Source organism: Pezoporus occidentalis, unplaced genomic scaffold (genome assembly GCF_034315485.1).
Source record: "Pezoporus occidentalis ecotype Australia unplaced genomic scaffold, CSIRO_AGI_Poc_V1 ctg131, whole genome shotgun sequence".
Taxonomy (NCBI): Eukaryota; Metazoa; Chordata; class Aves; order Psittaciformes; family Psittacidae; genus Pezoporus; species Pezoporus occidentalis.
Window position 1 is genome coordinate 1494254 of NW_026913115.1, and position 20216 is coordinate 1514469.

Consider the following 20216-nt stretch of genomic DNA (forward strand, 5'->3'; position numbering starts at 1 on the left):
TTAATTGGTGCAGCTTTCAATGAGATTTTATAGTACCTGAAGATAATATGCAAATTGGATTTAAAATATAGTAAGGTGCCAATAATATGCTATCATATAACCCCAGCTGGCAACAAAGCACCACACAGCCACTCACTTCTCTCCTGGTGGAATGGGAAGAGTACTGGTAAAAGTGAGAGAACTCCTGGGTTGAGGTAAAGACAGTGTAATTGGTAAAAGAAAAGCTGCATGCACAAGCAAAGCAAACTAAGAAATTAATTCTCTGCTTCCCATAGGCAGGCAGGTGTCCAGCCATCTCCAGGAAAGCAGGGTTCCATCACATGGAACAGTTACTTGTGAAGACAAATGCCATCACTCTGAACATCCCCTCCCTTTCTTCTTCCTCCCCCAGCTTTATATGCTGAATGTGATGCCACAGGGTATGGCATATCCTCTTGGTCAGTTAGGGTCAGTTATCCTGGCTGTGTCCCCTCCCAGCTTCTTGTGCACCCCCAGCCTCCTCACTGGTGGGGTGGGGTGAGGAGCAGAAAAGGGCTTGGCTTTGCATAACCACTGCTCAGCAAGAAGGAAAATATGCCTGTGCTATCAACACTGTTTTCAGCACAAATTCAAAAGAAAGCCCATACTAGCTACTATGAAGAAAAGTAACTTTATCATAGGCAAAACCAGCACATTTGCCAAGCTTATATTATAAGATTAGTAAATTTAAGACACGCAGACAGCAAACAATTTTTCATAATTTTGTTGAATTTTGATATTTTTTTCTTGCTACATAGCAAGGTATTAATATCTATTAGTAGGAGTCTATAAACCAAATCCCCATAAAACTATCAAAGAAGCATGTATCCCCAGGCAATGTGTTAAGCTTTTAACAGCAAAAGTATAGTTGTAGACCTTATTTAACCATAATACTGTGTGTGGTATTACAAAGATATGAATTATTCACAGATTAATGCTCATATTGTAAAAAAATTAATAGCCTGTTTTTCAGCACGAGGCTGGTATATTCAGAAGAAACGATTTTAAGTGCACCTATTTAGTAGAGATTCACATATGTTTGATCTGTAGCAATATCTGAAAGTCAAGGTTCTTTTAACGTGTCTCAGATTGTGCATCCCAATGTATGTGCTATCTGATATAAATTCAAATCAGTTTGTTTAATTAACTTATTTAAAATTTGTTTATTATGAGGAAAAGGCATGTTGAAATATGTATTTGTAAAGCACTCGATAATGCTTTGTGTTAACAGGATCTCGCTGGAAGTCCATGTCAAATCAAGAGAAACAACCTTACTACGAAGAGCAGGCACGGCTAAGTAAAATCCACCTAGAAAAGTATCCTAATTACAAATACAAACCTCGACCAAAACGTACCTGCATTGTTGATGGAAAGAAATTGCGTATTGGTGAATACAAACAACTGATGAGGTCTCGAAGACAGGAGATGAGGCAGTTTTTTACCGTAGGGTGAGTACTATTGTAATTGTTTTCAAAGACAGCATACCATTTGAAAACAAATAGACTTATCTGTTTAAGTCACTGACTAATGTAATTTATAAGGTAAGTATTTGAACCTGCGAAACCTTATTAAAAACATAAGATATATCACAGAATTTGGAGCTATCAGCTTGCCACTAAATGCTGATTATGAGACTGATTATGGAATTCTTTGAAGTCAAAAGAAATTGTGTCCCATTAGCCTGAAAGGTTTGAACCATGTCTTTTGTGAGTTATTAGAAAGCTAATCCGTTCTGGGTTAGTAATGACTCTAGGATAATTCCCTAAATTAAGACAAGAAGAAAGAGAAAAACACGAACGACTATTCCCACATAGAATAAGGAGTCAGGAGATGCAGGAAAGAGAAAAGGGACAGGAGTAGTAGCAGTCACATCAGGAACACACATGGATGAATGATATCATAGCATGAGGCTATTAGGAATTTTGTTATATATTAAACTGTGGAAAAATAGATTTTAAAAATAAATGTTTTAAGAAGTGTCTTTCAAGTAATGCATAGATAGAGGGGTTAGATTTGCAACTTGGAATACATGGCTCAAAAAGGTCCTGGCACAGTTTTAAAAACTGTATGATTTTTAGCAGCATTTCTTCTAGTCTTCAGCAGAGAAAGCAGCACAATGAAAGATCTACAGGCTAAAGATAACAGAAGTCCAGTGAAACAACTGCACCATAACTGATTTCTGTCTCCTGTTTTTTTATGAATTAATCTGTGATTCTCAGTGTTCTAACACAATGTTTCTGGTGGTTTGCAAAGAGTCTAAAAGCTATCTTCAGTGCCAGGCTTTCCAAATTCACAATGTTCTGCTTATTTCTTTAATCACAATAGTCTCCTTTTGTTGAGTGCTTCGCTACCAGATAATTGACCTTGACGTCGATTATGTGCCCTCATTTTTGGCTTCGGATGCAGAACTCCTGTTGCAGTCAATTATTTTGTGGTACAGCCTGTAATAATGTGGGCTTTTTCTTCAATCAGTAAATAGAAGTGTTTCTGGTATCTTGAAATAGCCTTGCATTCTATAGTTTTGACATTGTTTTTTATGCTTCACTCTAAGCAAAATTGTTCACTAATAGGCTCCATTAAAAATGTGCATAGAACTCTAAATGGAAATCTGAATTTATATAAGCCATCACAAATTATATTCATATTGAAGGAATGAAACTCTATCTTACGTCTTTCAAAGCAGATTGACAGACCAAATCGTATCTAGATAGCAAATGCAAAAGAAATGCCGAAACAGCAGTCTGGACAATTTGAGAGTTGTTTGCTAATTGAAAACAGTATTAAGCAGTAGCATTTTACACTTTGGAAGTAGTGGCTAAATATGGAGGTGAATATGGAAAAAAGATTCAAGAAACTCCTAAAAGTGCCTACTTAAAGAGTGATATTGTGAATTAAAAAAAAAAAGAAGAAAAAGAAAAGAATGAAAACTATTCAAAATTTAACTGCTGGTGCAACCTAAATGTAGCATCTTTCTCATATATCAAACAGTATGATCAGAAAGACCACAAGAATTTCATTGTTTTCTTAAAAGGACTGGTTCTAATTCATATTTATGTTAAGTCCTCTCTACCATGCTCTATCCATGTAGAAGAAGTTTTAAAGTAAAGAGTAAACTGACTCTGTACACTTAGTTATGCAAAAAAAAAAAGGAGGAGTATGAAGTCTAATGGATACATTCAGTGAAGGTGAAATGAGATCCATGTTGCAGTTCAGTAAGAATACAGGTTTTGATAATGAGGAAACACAGGCTATGATTTAGGAAAATATTTCATGCTTTTCTGTGATTTCCCACTGTTGCCCCAAATTCCCATTACCCTCAAGAAAAAAAAAAACAAAATTCTTGGAAGAGACCAAGCAAAAAAGGTGAAAAAAAAACAGAAAAAAAACAGACTAGAGTAGGGTTGGGGGTTTTTTGTTTTTTTTTTGGGGGGGGGAGGGGGTTGTGGGTTTTTTTGTCTGTTTTGTTTCGTTTTTAACAGAAACATAAAACATGGCATAATTTATTTCATCACAATAGTTTACTGAGTAATAAAAAGCAACATTTCATCCTAATCACATTATAATTAAGTGAAATATGATAATTGAGCCTGTCAACTTCTCAAGCTTACTCTTCCTTGTGTTTAAGGTAAATATCACATAAGGCATCGGCAGGAACAGTTTTCCTAGCTGACCTTCTACACCCATTGTTTTTCCACTGTTTTAATGGAACAAGCAGCATAAGCCATTCTTCAGACTTGAGAGTTGAGGTGCAGTTTCATTTTCACAATGAAATAGGAGACAAATGTGGGTTTTAGGATTGAATATACTCTATGCAGTAAATATTTCATTGTAAGACAGAGAACAAAAGTCCAAAATAGACTCAAACGAGTCTAGTGCCAATTGCTTCGTACTGCTTGAAGTCCTGCTGGTTTTCTCTCTCCCTTTTTTTTTTTTTTAAAGAACGTACTGATTATGTTGGGAACAGGTATGCCAAAACAGAAAAACGAAAATAAAACAACCATAAAACCATCACAGAATAAAAAGATAAATAGGAGATGTGTGAAGAGAAAGGTAAACCTTCAAAACAGGTAGCTAGAGGAAAATATAAATAGCAGGAATTATGTTCTTTCTTATTTGTGTTTAATGTTTTCTTTTACTAACTGTAAATTTATGGCTTAAGCAGCCCAATAAAGGCTAGTTCCAGTCAGATCCCCATGGGTGAGCCATTGGCTAGCAAAGAATAATTCTGCAATGTGTACAACTAGAACACCACCGGGTACCCTCCCACCTCCCAAACATAGAAAGTGTTGTACACTGCTTGAACTTTCAAGATGCAAAAAATGCTCATACTGCTTACTTCAGTGAGATTCATTCATGATAAACATTAGTAAGATGCACAGAGGTTGTTTAAAGAATCTCAATATACAAGCTAGCCAGGCTTTAAAATAAAATAGAGAAATAAGGTAACAAATGGCCAAGTTCTGTTCTGATTTTTAAAGAAAAGCTTCCAAAGAATTGAATGATTGAAGATTTCTTGAAATTAACCAGAGAGGAAATTAATATTCTGAAATAAATGTCATGTGATAGACCAGCTTAAAAATCTAGGAACTGGCAAATATTTTAAAGAACAGAGTTGAACTTAAACTGTGTGTAGACTTTCTGTTGCATCCCTACATGAATGAATATTGTTCCAAATGAGGCAGATAATATACAGACATAATTCACATTTAATGCAGAGTATATTAAAAAATTACTGGTTTTAATCTAGTGGAAGCTGAATCTGAAGCCAGCTATGTCTTTAAAGTAATTGAGTTATTTTTAACAATAAAATTAGTAATGGAAAGTTGTGAATGATAACTTCAGTGTAAATTAATCCCTGAACAGACTTCAAGTGATTTACAATTTATCTTCAATAGTACTTCTTTTATAATGGATAAATGCAAACTAACAGATGGATCATATATAAACCATAAATTCAGACATTTTTAGTTAAGACTCTGTCTTTTGTTGCTTTGTCTTACAAAAATAATTCAATTCTCAGTCAGTTTTACAATCCAATACACTCTAAATACAAGTATATGATATATACATCTCTCTGAAGAATTATGTAAGCAGTAACTCTTTGTGTGTGTTTTACCAGTGTAAGATGTTTAGAATAAAGCCTTTACAGTGTTTATAACTACTGTACACACATAGTCTGAATGTTGCTAGACTACGGTTTTGAATAAGGTTGTAATATTATACTCCTGTAGCTCGAACTTAAAGTAGTATACAATGGGTGCTTTTGTGACATTTACTGTTATTTCATTCCTTATGGGAACGTAAGTTTCAGGGGTGTGTAACACATAAGCATTTTCTTTAATGCAATTGATTTTGCTTCAATCACTTAAAGGGCTGTCAGAAAATGGTTGGGAAGGGACCAGAAAACAATTGTAATTTGCCAGTTTAAATGTTTAGCCAGTTTTGCAAAAGTCAGAAGTGGAGCGTTCGCCAGGAAAGTCCTAAGATTAATGCCACAAACTTGTGAGCAGGTCAATTGGTCTAAGAATTTTCATGTTACCTCCTTTTTTATATTTACCTATTTTGGGCCACATCTTTGGCCCCAGAATGGACAGACATGTTAGCAGTGATGCAGAGCAGAGAGACAAACAACCTGTAATAACTGGACACATAAAGATTGCTTTGGCAAGGAGGGGATGATGGAGTCAGGTGTGTTTGAAGACGGTGTACGTAGCCATGCGTCACCATTCCTCACAGATCTGAAGAGATAAAAAGATTAATGTTGGCTTCTGGAAATCTTAACCAGGCAGAACACATTGTTGCTTTAGACGCATGCAACTAAGCTGAATTGTAACCTGTAGCTTGCAGTAAGTATGCTTTTATCTCCTTACTCTAGGGTCTTAGGAAAGGCAAAAAATCTAGCTAGGCACAAGGATTAAACATAGAATTTAATATTATAAAAAAAGTGCCATTGAAGCGAATGCCTTCAAAATAACCCAAACCAGAACCAAAAAAAAAAAAAAAAACCACCAAAAATTACAATAAAAACAACACCCACAAAAAAAATACCCACAAGCAAAAAAAAAAAACAAACCCAAAACCACAAAAAAAAAAAAAAAATTGTCGGAGTCATAGGTTAGAAAATCCAAATCTTCCTTTCAGGGAGAGTGATTAGAATTCAAATAAATGCTCTGATTTCTTTCCCCCTCCCCATCCTATAAAATTTAACTATTTAGAAAATGGTAACACTCATCTCCAGTAACATATGCCATCCATACAGTTCATTATATCTTAAAATAAGGCTTTCTGTGATGTAATGCAGCAGCTTGAGCAGAATATACACTGACAACCTTATCAGCTTTAAATAATAAAAATGCTTGAGTGAGAAATAGGTGTCCAGTTACTGGAAGTGTGGGGGTGCCCATGTTTGAGTGTTAGCAAATTTTTGCTAGCAAAAGGATAGCAGTTTGAGAACACTTCCCATTTAGGTGGTACAGTCACCACATGTTTACTATTCCACAGTGAGATACAGGTAATTTAAAGCTCACAGTTATTACCCATCCACCAGCACGCATGCACACCATGTCTGATTTTTGTTTAATATATAAAAAAGAACTGAATTTATGAATGATGAATTCAGTGAGCCTTTAAGTTTCCTGTCACACTAATCAAGATCTTTACCAGTTAGATTCATTATACAGTTTGCCATGATTCTGGTGCATTCTTAAGGAAAAGTTATCTCTCTAAATTCTGCTTTATTATGCTCAGATGACCTGCTCTCCTTACACTTTGAAATGAGTGGTAGTTGGACAAATATACCCTGTCCCATTGAAAAGTGGCTATACAAAAGGGTTTTTCTGAGTTGATAAGCATTTGAAAGAATATCTGATTTTTTTAATGCAGTCTGTCCTTTAGGGCTTAAACACTGACAGCCATCATTTTATCAAGACACTCTCACAGCCCTGTGTAACAAAGATTTTTTTTCCTTCTTGCTGCTTATAAAAAGGCAATTTGCTTCTAAAAAATGCAAATATTCTGGGAGGAGTGATAGCAGTGGATAGTAGGGTCCCAATCCCTAGCATCTTCTATAATGCAAGAACAGCTTACACTCAATTATTTTCTCAGTATATTCTATAACTGTTACTGGAAGAGTTATAAAAACAACTTCTCTCAGAACATCTTTTGGCATTAATATTGTGGTGTTCTTTGATGAATGATTTTGGATGCTGTGTTTTGTGAACTTACTTATTTTAAGAAATACTGAAAAAATATTAGTACCAGAATTTGTTATATGAGCAGATTAGAGAGAATTAAGTGTGTATGGTCTGATGACAACTATGTAGAATTTTGCTGTGACTATGTGTGGGTTTCTTTTTCCTTTGCTTTGTGGAAAGAGTCATTAAAGTGAATGTTTTCTGTGCCTTGAAGTTGTGGAGGAGATAAATGTGGGGTTTTAACAGTAATGGTTTATACTCCTGATAACATGCAATCCTAAAACAGAAATGTTCCCATGAGATGTGGGTGTTCAATTTTATGGATAAAGTATTGAAAGATATTTGCAGAAAATCACTTGCAAGCAAATGCATTGGTTGAAAATTGTTTTCACAGAACATTTATCAGACCATTTAAAAAGTGAAAATTTAGTGAAAAATTCCTTGCTGTGTGTAAATCATCTGCAAATCATCATTTGCAAACAGGAGTATAAAGACTCTGTCAAATGAATTACTGCAATATTTTTGCTTGCTGCTAGCCAGGTGTACCATACTTATACAACAGATGTTCGAATTTCTCAAGCTGTGCAGAGGCTGTAAGAGTCAGGCTAGCAGTAGCAGCAATGACAGAGCTACATGCTATTTTAATATTATCTTACACAGTGTGTTCATGATTTGACTGTCAGTATTAGTTCTCAAACTTGAAAGACTCTACTAAGAAACTACAGGTTTCGCTCTGTAGTGCGATATTTATCAAAATCAGAATTTGATCAAAGAACAATGAAGACTCCACATTACGGGTCTTGTCAATAAGCTTTACATTATTTTGTGTATGATTTAGCCAGTGATTATGGATTTGTAAGAGACTGGCTTATGGAATGTCCTTTTGAATTTTAGCATAGAATGACACAGTGGTCAAGAAATTAAATTCATTAGACTATTCAAATAAACTTGACACTGTTTCTCATGCTAAAATGATATAGCAGTTGTCTAATTAACCTGGTCAATATTGCTCTAAAGATGATTGGGAATACATTGAAATCTATGATCCTTTAAATAAATTACGCAGATAGGTATCTATGTTCAATAACTAGTTAATACTAAACCACCATCTTCCAGGGCACTTAGAGGTAATGCTGGTGCTGAAGTATATTCATTCAATACTGCATCTAAGGTACTATGGAGATTCTCTTCCTTCAGATGAGTTACATCCCTTCTCTTTCTCTTAGCTTTTTTTTTTTAACTAAAGGTAATGATCCAGAAATAGTATGAGAATATTTGTATGTGTATTTTAATATAGAAAGTATGTTATTAGTTAATTAACCTAAATGTAAGATGTAGATTTAATTAATCTGTAGCCAGTAAGGGCTTGATCATAGAACAGGTTCAGCAACCTGACCTTCACTCAGCAAAGCATTTGAATATACATACATCACTGTAAGAAGAGACATTGCATCAGTTAGTACATGCTTACAGTAAAGCATGCGTTGAATTTCTTGACTGGCAGTGATATAAGCCTATTTTAGTTTAAGTGTGATATTGTTCCAGTATGCTTAAAATCATATACACATCATATAGTGTAAATATCAGAAGGTAAGATGTGTCAAAAATAGAGATAGTACATCCTTAATTGAGTCGTCCCATGTATTTGCATTGTCAAAATAAATCAGGTCTGACATCAGGTGCTCAGGAGAAAATCTTAATTTCTGTAGACCGTCTGTTAACATAGAAAAAATTAGTTGTTTTTTTTTTAAGTATTTTGCGTAAAACCCTCAGTCTTACACATTAAATCCTGAAGAATAAACGGCATCCTGATCATGGATATAAATAAAAATCGGAAGCCAGCAATAAAATATCAAAAGCCTTTCTGAGTGATGTAGGAGTATACCTAGCACTTAAACAGTAAATTTAAGTTACTCAGTCACCTGTCTGCCATTTTAGGTACTTACTTTTGAGGTCCCCTCACTAACAAAAGCTCTTGTCAGGTGTTTGGAGGATTTAGATTTTGGATGCATGATGTCTACAGTAGCAGTCAGGCGTCACATGCATGCCCGAAGCCTTTGGATGATCTCTGTCCAAGTGCTGGTTTGCAGTATGTTTTAAACAAACACACAAAATGCATAAAAGAATCAACATCTGCTAGTTACTGAACAGTTTAATCACCAGTTGTCCTTGTGGGGGAGCTAAGAGGAAACAATACCATAAGGGACCTAACTGCGAACCCTAGAGGAATGCATGCATGCTTTCTAGGAAACTACACGCTTTTCTTTCATTTGGAATTGTAGAAGATTTTCCCTCCTCTGAACACAGGAAATCATGTCCCCCTCTCGTTTTTCCTTCCAGACAACAGCCTCAAATTCCAATCACCACAGGAACGGGGGTTGTCTATCCTGGTGCTATTACCATGGCGACTACCACGCCATCACCTCAGATGACATCAGATTGCTCGAGCACCTCTGCCAGCCCTGAGCCCAGCATCCCTGTCATTCAGAGCACTTATGGTATGAAGACGGACAGCGGAAGCCTTGCTGGAAATGAAATGATAAATGGAGAGGATGAAATAGAAATGTACGAGGACTATGAGGATGATCCCAAATCAGACTATAGTAGTGAAAATGAAGCCCATGAGGCAGTCAGTGCCAACTGAGGAGTGTTCACAGAATTAAACTACTCAGACTCAACTGGATTTTTTGGGTTTTTTTTTGAACAAAAGTTCTTAAAGAGCCTGAATGCATGTGTGGCTCCTACAGTTACATCAGCAGAATGGTCTTAAATGTTTCTTAATGTGTGAGACAGATTGTTTCCCTAATTTTTCATGAACTTGTTTTGTTTTGTTTTGTTGTTTTGTTGGATTTTTTTTTTTTTAATTTAGATGAAGACATATATTAAATATCAGACATCAGGACTTGAAAACTTATATGAATCAATAGCTGTCTTACAAGTCTTACCTTTTGTCTTTTTTCCGTTTGGATGCTGATAAAGGTTTAAGTTACTGTTTTAGATGGGGGTTATACATTCTCACTCAGGTATGCTGTGCCAGCCTACAGGTTGTGAATGTGTTTTTATTCTGGATTATTTTAGAAAACAAAAACTGCAGATTTCATATTGCGAAACAGAACAAGTCCACAAGTGTGCACATCTGTGCATCATAGCTTGTCTTTAAAAAAATAGTCTCTGAATTCCATTTTTTTTCCATATGTATAGCTGAACTTCTGATGTGCCAAACTTTTCATAACTTTTGAATCTTAACATTCAAAAAAAGAAAGTCTTAAAGGAGACACTGTAAAGTCTTAGACAATCCTTTGGCATCTTAAAAAAAAATTATATATAAAACCTAATTTTTTCCAGAATATGGTAAAGTACTCAGGAATCTGGAGACAGGATATTCTTAAGTAGTGAATATGGTTGCCATAGTGCATGTGCCCAATTGCTTTTGCCTCTTGATGTGCCATTAGTGTGACATTTTAAGTAAGCACAAAAGAGCGATCACCAGCTATGGACAGGCCTGTCTTAGCAGTGTGAGGCCACCTCTGATTACATTCTCTACCCTTCTGCTTTTAACCCTTGCATTCAGTCTTAACACATATTCTCTTAAATAATTTATTCATTCCAGAATGTCAAGGGTCCAAATACTTAATATTTATTTTTAAAAGTACTGTTGGTGGCATTACACTTACAATTCCTTACTGATATTTTAAAGAACACGTTCTTTCTCCTCCCCTAAATCACACAGGGATATGAAAATAAAAGTGCACCTGCTACTAAAATGATCGTGACAGTTATGAATGAGAAATTCAGTTGTCCCTGTAACACTGTATGTTCAAGGAGCACTTGGAAACACTCTGCTATATGTAATGCAAAATAAAGTGAGTTCTTTTATATGTACATAGAGTACCAATATTCCTAAAGAATTGTGTTTATAGTTATAAACCTCTATACTTGGACAGCAAAGACAGATGTAAAATCCATCATGATGAACTTTTAGGGCCTGTAGAATCCTGCAGTGAATCATAGCTCTGTATATCATGTTCCTGTTGTCACCTGAAGGAACTGTTTGCTACCTTAAGTATTTATGTAGTGATTTATATGTGAGACTTCTAATGGGTGAGGGAAAGCCACAAAAATACCTGACTTGCAGAGCTGGGAAAACGGTGCATCAAATGTATTTACTGAATACTAGTCATGTGGAAATGTGCGCCAGATATGGATGAATGCTTGTCAAGTGCTTTGGGATCTTTGGATGTAAGGTGCTATAGAAACTAAAATTTGTATTTGCATTGCCTCTAGAAACAATGCAATTGCTGGAGACAAATCTGGGAAATACACAAGAGATAGAAATTTGAAGACTGCAAATTGATTGCATTTAAGAGACAGAGAAGAAACTGCCTTTATTTTTTTCCCTCATACTCCACTCCTGTTCACAAATACATCACTGTATATATATGTGTATATGCAGATTCAATGGGCCTGATGATATATGTGCTGAAGCTGAAGTTCCTCCACTCTCTTAGCTTTTATTTTTCATTGGATATGTTCAGCACATTGGTGATAAATTCAGACTCAGGCTGAGAGGTATGAGTGGGCATAGAGCAGCTCCTCTTGAAGTCTGTGGGAATCTTCCTACAGAGGTGAACAGGCTTTTTTAGGGCCCAGACAATGAAAGTACAGTGTTAATGTCAGCTGTCCTTGTACTATCATCCTCTCTCACAGAAATTCATGTAAGCTGCAATGACAAGATGCTGTATTGGGAGCAGTCAGTTTCCTCATAGCTCCACTAATACCTATTTGGGCAGAGACAGCCATTGCTGCCGCTGTAGGAATCACAATTCTGTGTGTAAGACAGCCCCCAAGACAAATGGGATTGTTCAATTTATAAAGAAAATGGCATAGAAACACAATGGTCAAATTTCTCTGACCATTTTGTAATTTGGAACAAAATGCTATATTTTTAATATTTATTTGTGTTCTGAGTCCATGTCTAATAAGCAATAAACTGGTCTAGCCAAGACTTTAAAGGCATATTCTGTGTCGTTAGCTGGTGAGCGCCCTCTTTAAGCTAGCTAAGGTACTGATAGAAAGTGTTTTTTTGTTATTATTGCTTGGGAATTTGAACTGGTTTTAATTCATTCAACTCAGATGAGGGGGAGGATATCATTATTTCCTAAAATAATGACTATTTATTAATGTCTTACATAATTCTCCAGTTAGTTAGAATTATTTCTCCCTCCCCCCCATGTCACTTTCTCTTTTTTTCTGTTTTTGTTGCATAGGTAGAATGCTGTATTGCTAGCATTGTATTTTATGTAATTTTTTTTTTTTTTTTGCACAAAGGCAAACATTTAGATTAGTTGGTTAATTTTTTTAAATTTTATGACCATGCCAAAATAATATTCTGCAGGCTTGTGGAGAACAAAGGACTGTTCTTTAGGACTGAAACTTGATTTTGCTTGTAGTACAAAAAAACACACACTCACAGATGTTGTTTCGTAAGTGTTATAAGCACTGGATATAAATGGTATTTTTTATCACTTCTGACTAATGTGAAACTGTTGTACGAAAACTACATGAACAAAAGTCATCTGTTTCGACTCGTGTGGGCCTGCCTCACAGTTGCCGGACTTGAGTCATTTTTATGTCTTGTTATTTCATTTATTTATGCAAAGTACATGTATGTATGAACACTTTGTTTTAGCTCCAGCCCTGCCTCCGTGCTGATGCTTTGTATGTTAAAGCCACATTCTTGAAAATGACTGGCTGTTCAGGAATTGCCAGCTGGTTAAAAATTGCATTTATTGGCTGGGAGAGTGGGAGGAACATATTTGAATCTGAATCGTGCCTGTGAGCATTTTATTCTATTTATTAGCCAACATTGGCTCTAAAATGTCAGTAGAAATCAAGAAAGGACAATCATAAGGATAAAACCAACAGTACTTTATTAATCGGAGCTCAAAACAAAGTTTTTAATGAATTTACCATCTCATTTTAGATTTTTTTTAAATTGTGTAAATATAACATAGGAAATAGAATTTTATTTTTTGTTCATGGATACTTAGTGAAGTATAAGTTATGTATTTACTTTTGTTCTATATCAGTGTATGTTGGTCCATATTAAATGCTGACAAGTCACTGTACCTCATGTAGATGCTGAATTTACACCCGCAGTGTGAGTGCAGTATTGTGGACCTGTAGCTGGGACAGCAAGACGCCTCACTTGTGCTCTCACTGATTTTTAATAGTGTATTCCAGAAACACAGAATACTTTTTTCTTTTTTAGAAAGTTGATACATTAAACATACCAAATTTCTGATACATTTGATAGGAAACACAATTAGTCTTCTGAATCCAAGTAAAACTGATGAGATATTTTACTTCCTAACAATAACTGCCTAACTTGGAATTCAGAAGTATACCCCTGAAAGGTTATCATACCCACGATGGCCCTTGCAATGAAGGCAAGACTTAATAATATCAAACCTTTATTTCCTACTTCCCTTAAATCATGTTATTGTCATATTAAGCTATAATACCAGGGGAAATTGTTCACACAATACACAAAGAGGACTTGCAGAATTGCTTTTTAAGCATTGTGTTTCAGCCCCTCTTAATAATTCTGACTGAAAAAAGTAACAACTCCATTCAGGTAACGCATGAATATAGTAATACTATTTTCTCTGTGGACAGTTTATTTAATTAACATATACAATATATTTTCTTTTTGGAAAATTACAAAATACTTATTTTCAAGAGAAGAACACTCCCAAAACAGTCTGATAACACCTCAAATAGTTCACTTCATAATCCATAAAAATGGAGAAGTCTTAATGGAAACAGTACTGCTTTTCAGGGTACAGGTTTACGTGGAGAAATGACTGACGAAGTGGCCCAATTCTGGTCTGCCTGTATGTTTGGGCATCACCATTTAGCTTGTGAAACCGCCTGCTGAGAATACATGGGATTACAATGCGCTCCTAAATCAGTGTACTCAGGTGCAGTATGAGGCAGGGGGAGGGCAAAAGACGGGATTGCTCTGGGGTGGGAATGCCAAATGACAACTTCAGTCGCAATAAATATGATACCCTGTGCAGAGTGTACAGCAGTCAGCTGTGGGTAGTTCCTGTTCTAAGTACAAACACAACCACCTCTCAGTGCAATCTAAAAGGTAGTCCCCTCTCTGGGTTGAATTTCTGGGTTTGTTTTTTGGTCGTATCAAAGGCATGGCATTACAAAATCATTTCCTAGCAAAACATACTACAAGATTAACACCCCTATCCTCCCCCAGCAAAACACTTTTCTACCTGCTTACAGTTAAGCATTGCTAGTACTTCCATGGCCATCATAATGACCAGTAAAGCGCTGGCGTTAAGCAGGACAAACTTTGCTGAGCCAGGGCCATGGTGTGAACAACTGCACTGGAGATGCAGCCAGCAGAATGTATAATAGCGTTCTTCATGTTTTGATGAGATGTTAATGAACGGGCTTGGACCCTTGTTTTTTTGCATGCTTTTTTAAGATTCAGGTTGGCACTTAAGCATGTTCTTTTAAATAATACTATATGATCTCATTCGATCTTTTACAAAACACTTTTTCCTTTAAAAAAAAATTCCCCCAACCCCCCCTTTTTTTTTTCATATAACCCATTAATATGATTTTTCTGAGATCAAACTACATTTTTGATATCCTGTAATGTCCTGCCACAGGAGGAAAAAAGAAATGTATACGCAAATGCATTTAATTTTAATCCATCGCCCTTTTTTAACTACCAGATTTGATGGAGATGATGACAAAGAAATATTCTGAGATTTCACACGCTGGGTACAAAGGGGGTGGGATGGGGTGAACTGGGCTAGAGGAAAACTTATCAAATTGTTATTTATGGCAATATGAAAGCTATAAAGCAACTTAGTGACATGGCTTGCTTTGTAATTTCCGCTTTCTAAAAACCACAAGTGAGGTCCTTGGTGCTCTTGGAGTATGGGGAATGTGCAAATATTTAACTGTTTGTATGCTGCACATTGCAGACCTGCTAGTGTGCATTCTCCATTTGTCTTCCTTTGTCATTTGTGTTTTGCTTTCTAGAAAGCAATGTGTTTTTTTCTTGTACCCTTCTTCAGCTTGTAGCAAACTAGAATGCTTAGCATTTATGTTCATTCATTATTGTATTTCCCATGTAAAAATTTTTTTATTACATTAAGACAAGCTTATAAGCTGTTACTACATAACTTATCTTACTGTAACTCTTATTTCCTGACATTGTAATTTGTTTGTGATGTATATTGTGAGATTGTACTCTATGTTAATTTAATCAGCACAATTCACTGACATGCTGGACTGACATGCTAGCTGCTGTTTCAAATTGTAAAGTTTGTGTAGAGCTATTGGGACAACTGAGACTCTCTTGTCAAGGTACTATGCTTTGATTTCCTATAGCAACACTGTGGGTGCAGCTCTTAATGGCGAGGGCTGCTCGTTGGACACCCACTGGCTAATTTAATGGGCAGGTTTTCTTTGTAGAAATTCTATATACAATGCAGGTACCTACCTGGGCCCATGGCCGATAATTATTTGGGCGTTTAGAGGAAAAACTAGTGTCTATTGCTGCTTTGAATATGTTTTAAAGTCTGAAAATGTAAATAGTTTATCAAAAAAAATCTTGTACAGTCCAGTGTAAAGTTTTTAAATGAACTTAAAGGTTGCCATCACATCTCACACTCTCCTCTTGACACAGTAAAAAAGAAAAAAAAAAAAAAGAAAAAAGTTTGCTAAGGATACTGATTTAAAAAAAAAAAGTCTGTTCTCAATTTAACAAAGAGAATAGTTATTCTTAGCTCTGCTTCATTGCATAAACAGACTTCTTGGATTTTGTTGTGCAGTATTGACGTGAGGTAAATTAAATATGAAATAATCTTTCAGTGGTACTTTTAAGAGTCTTCTCCTCCTCTGCCTCAGTTACTAATGGAAAAGACAAAATTGAGAGACACTGTTCATATACAGTATGTTCTGGTGTATGTTGGCACCTTACCTACATGTTTCGGGTGGGTTTTTTTCTTTGTTTTGGTTTGTTTTGTTTTTTTGTTGTTTTTTTTTTTTTTTTTTTTTTGCACAAGGTGCTTTCCTGATATGTTAAACATGTCATCCTTGGGTGATACAGTTTATGCCATGATGGGGGTTTAGACCCCTCAGGGGAGTGTCTATAAGACTGCCTATTTATGCTCATTTACCTCAAGACTGTCCTCTCTACCCTTAATCTATTCACCATCACTCCATCTTTTGTACTGCTGTTGACACTTACAAATTAAAGATAAATTTTGTTTTATGAGATATGTGTTTGACTTCTTCTATGCATCCCTTATTATTGCATTGAAGTTAGCATTAAGCATTGACCATGACGAGTTGATGGACAGGAAAATGCAACTAGGCCTGTTCAGCTGGCCTTTAAAGTTAGCAACTGAATCTTCCAGCTCTTAGGTTTTCCACAGGCCTTTCTATTCTACAAACACATTTATCAGCCTCTGAAATCCATTAATACCATATGCTGTCAAAGACATAATAACCAACCTAATTTGATAATATTCACTGAGTACTGTCAATTTTGTAAGCAGGAAGTGCTGTTGGTAGCAACATAATCTCATATTTTTATTGAGCTGAAATGAGACAAAGTGGTTTTCAGGTTTCTTCTTTCTTTGCATTCCCTTTTTCCGCTGCATATAACATTAAACAAACTAACCAAAGTTGACAACGAAAGCCCTATAGTTGCCATATTGCCATTTGGGTATTATGATTGGCTTTTAACTTAGTAATTAGTCATGGTTCTCACAGGAAAAGAAAAAATTACATTAAAGTGTACTATACTGTAACAGAAATGTAACAGAACATTTTGATAGCGCATTACATCAGATTTCAGTCTAGTTTCAGTTATTGTACAAACCACCCTGAAACATGTATGTGGGAAAGAATCCTTACTTCCCTTGAGAGAGCATCATACATGACATTATTAAAAATGACATACCGCATTATGAATCTATGTGATGAAATACTTAAGGGTCAAAAGTGGATGTAATGAAGTTGATGACCAACATGTAACAACGGATAAATACATAAATATTGACTTGTGAGATTTAAGCTTGGTTTCCAGTAAGCAACCGACTAGTTATTCAGTCAAACTGCAGCCCTAAAGTGGTCCTGAGACAGAGGCAGCAAAAAAACATGTATTTCTGTTACTGAATCAATAACAGTTTGACAAAATGTGGCCATGGCCATACCATAAATTTGAAAACATATTTAGGCACTAGATCACTCAGTCCAGCTTAAGCTACTAAGGTCAAAGGCACTTGGATATGAAACACCACGTCATCGGACCTGAATTCTACTTTCATATGACACATCTGAAATGGGGTCCAATATTCTTCTGCTGCATTTTCATGTTGCTCCATTAAAGTCAACTTATGTAATCCAAATTTTAGCTTTTTCTCTGTTTTCCTCCCACAACCCCTACCACATGATTTGCCTCCTTTTCTTGCTGAATCTGCAGCTGGGAATATTGATCAGTAATTTAGGAAACACTGATGGTATCAGTTGGGCTGTTACACTGGTGCAATTTAAAACAAACTGAGGAATGACATACGAAAAGTTACTGATTCTTGCAACAGTAAGAGATAAAATGTTTGACACTTATAGAAGTCAATCCAAAAAAATACACACAAATTACTATGCAGGACAAGGTGCTGTCTCCTCATGTAAAATAAACAATCTTCTGGAAAAGGCTATGAGTTAGAGACTGCAGAGCAGCACATGTGTTGCTCCTGGTGCCAAGAGGAGTAGTGTGTCCAGGACAGGTGGGTGGCCATGCACAGGCACTGCCAGGGTTCTTTCCCTGAAAGACATCACCTCTGACCAATTTGGTCATGCTGGCTTTCCTGAGCCAGCCTTGTTGTCACTCTAAATGACCATCAACCTTCAGAAATTTTACTAATAATACAAGGCATTCATCAGGTCACTGTAAGGGGAAGGCAGCACGTTGTTGGATGAGTAATAAATAAGCCTCTTGGCTTCCTAAATTGTTGTTGCCATTCCAGTCATCACAGGAAGAACCTACCACACTGGAAGACAAGCCACTTCTCTGGCACCAAACAAGTGACAGAGCACAACCAAGATGAGAATTAAGGTGCTCCTGCTGCTCGGGTGCATTCTCCTTCCCTCGGATGAATTTCTCCTGCTGAGCACTGAAATGCAGCCTAAGAACACAAACTGCTCGCTAGCTGCAGGTTCTCCTGGAACCCTTAGGACTCACCTCAGTTTCAGAATTTCAGGGGGTTTCAGGATTACAATGTTTGGTACGATGGTCTGTCTCCTTACTGGCTGCTTGCACTGTGATTTTCCTGCGGCAGTTAACTGCTACCACAGTAGCCCAACAGCAGCAGCTTGCATGGTATGGGGACTGGAGGAAGGGGAGAAATATAGTAGCTGATTTATTTCTTTAATATATGGTTTACAATAGAAAATATGAGCTCCAGGTTGTGTCTCTGAGCAGCTAATGACCAGCTGGGTTAAGGGCCTTCAAATACTGCCATTGGTCATTAACTGCCAGGAAGTATCCTTCCTGTCATCTATTATTGCTTAATTGTATCAAGACCCACTACAATGGAGGACTGTTAAATCTGTGTCTTAATTAGAATCTGACCCTTAGTAGTTCTAACAGTATCAAGGCCAGTGCAGGTTAGCATTTGGGTTCTTGACATGACAGTCCATACCAAATTTCTTCAGCGCCATTCTGCTTTATATTAATGCCTATTGGGTGATTGACACAGTAAAACATAATTGCCCTGTAGAAATCACTGTGGTCAGCTGTATTAAGAACTGCTTAGGAACACTTTAATTTACTTTGACACCACAGACTTTAAAAGCTTCTGTACTTGTATTAAAACCTACTTAGAGGTCTGGTTGCTGTAGTAGGTCATCAGCAAAGGATCACCCAGGAAGAAGAAAGGTAGCTATCAGAGCTTGAAATAATTCTCCTCGAATAATCAAATTGCAAAAGGAATGCATATTGATTATTTGGGTATTTTCTTGCCAGTCTTCTGGTTAATTAGCTACTAGCAGGACTTGTGGAGAAACCAACTAATCATCTTAAATTAGGTTTCAAAAATGGGATATAAGCTCAAAACCTGTAAATGTGAAACATCACCCCCTACCGTCCCCCGACTGTTGAATTACTTCAACAACATCCAGCTTTAATTTTATGAAATGGGTACTTCACACTTCAGCCATGGGACTAAGCTCCTTTCTAAGTCAGGCCACTCATTTATATTTGGAAATCAGGAAGTATAACTACGTGCCATGATCCAGAGCCACGCAGCAGGACCCTACCCTGCAAGCCACTACAATCAGCAGTGGAAAGGCATCTCTGCCACCAAGACCCCATGATGGCTAATAGTGTCTTTAAACCTACTGTGTGTTCACAACCAAGTAGTCACAAATAAATTACAAAATTGAAACCACAGTAACTGTCCTAGTAACTTGATTACTAGTCCACCTGGTCTGGTAGTTTTATGTTCAGCAGTGGCAATAGGAGATGGTAGCTACCGAGAGCATTAGAGCCTGCTCAACATCTGTGGCTCGTTCTCATATACCTCAGCATTTAGTGTCATTTGGTGTCATCGTGTTGGGCTTCTGAACTGTACAGCTCTTTCCTAGTCAGGAACATGGTATGGTATTTTGGTGAATAAAGTGACTGGAGGCAAATTAGTAATTGGGTTTGCAGCCTTCCAATGAAGGGCCTTGATGAGGAGCTCTGCAACAGCCCTATTTGTTTTTTTTAATATCAAAAAAATCAGAGAATCAAAACAGTCTATGTTTAACTGAATTGCCAAGTCCATCATATGATCATTTGATCATCATATGATCATCATTTGATCATCATTTGATCATCATATGATCATCATATGATCATCATATGATCATATGATCATTTACCATGCTAACCTCCCATTTTTCACAAGATCTGGTTAAAAC

At 36.4% G+C, this 20216-nt stretch overlaps 1 protein-coding gene across 14 annotated transcripts in view; it reads left to right on the top strand.

Annotated features, from left to right (window-relative positions):
* Positions 1-13129, top strand: part of SOX6 (SRY-box transcription factor 6) — a 374155-nt gene extending 361026 nt beyond the window's left edge. For all 14 annotated transcript variants that reach the window (XM_062608907.1, XM_062608904.1, XM_062608903.1 and 11 more), the window contains 2 exons: positions 1250-1466; positions 9552-13129. In XM_062608907.1, coding sequence (XP_062464891.1) covers positions 1250-1466; positions 9552-9855 — 521 coding nt within the window. In that variant the 3' untranslated portion in view covers positions 9856-13129. The remainder of the gene's footprint in view (positions 1-1249; positions 1467-9551) is intronic.
* Positions 13130-20216: the final 7087 nt, after the last annotated feature.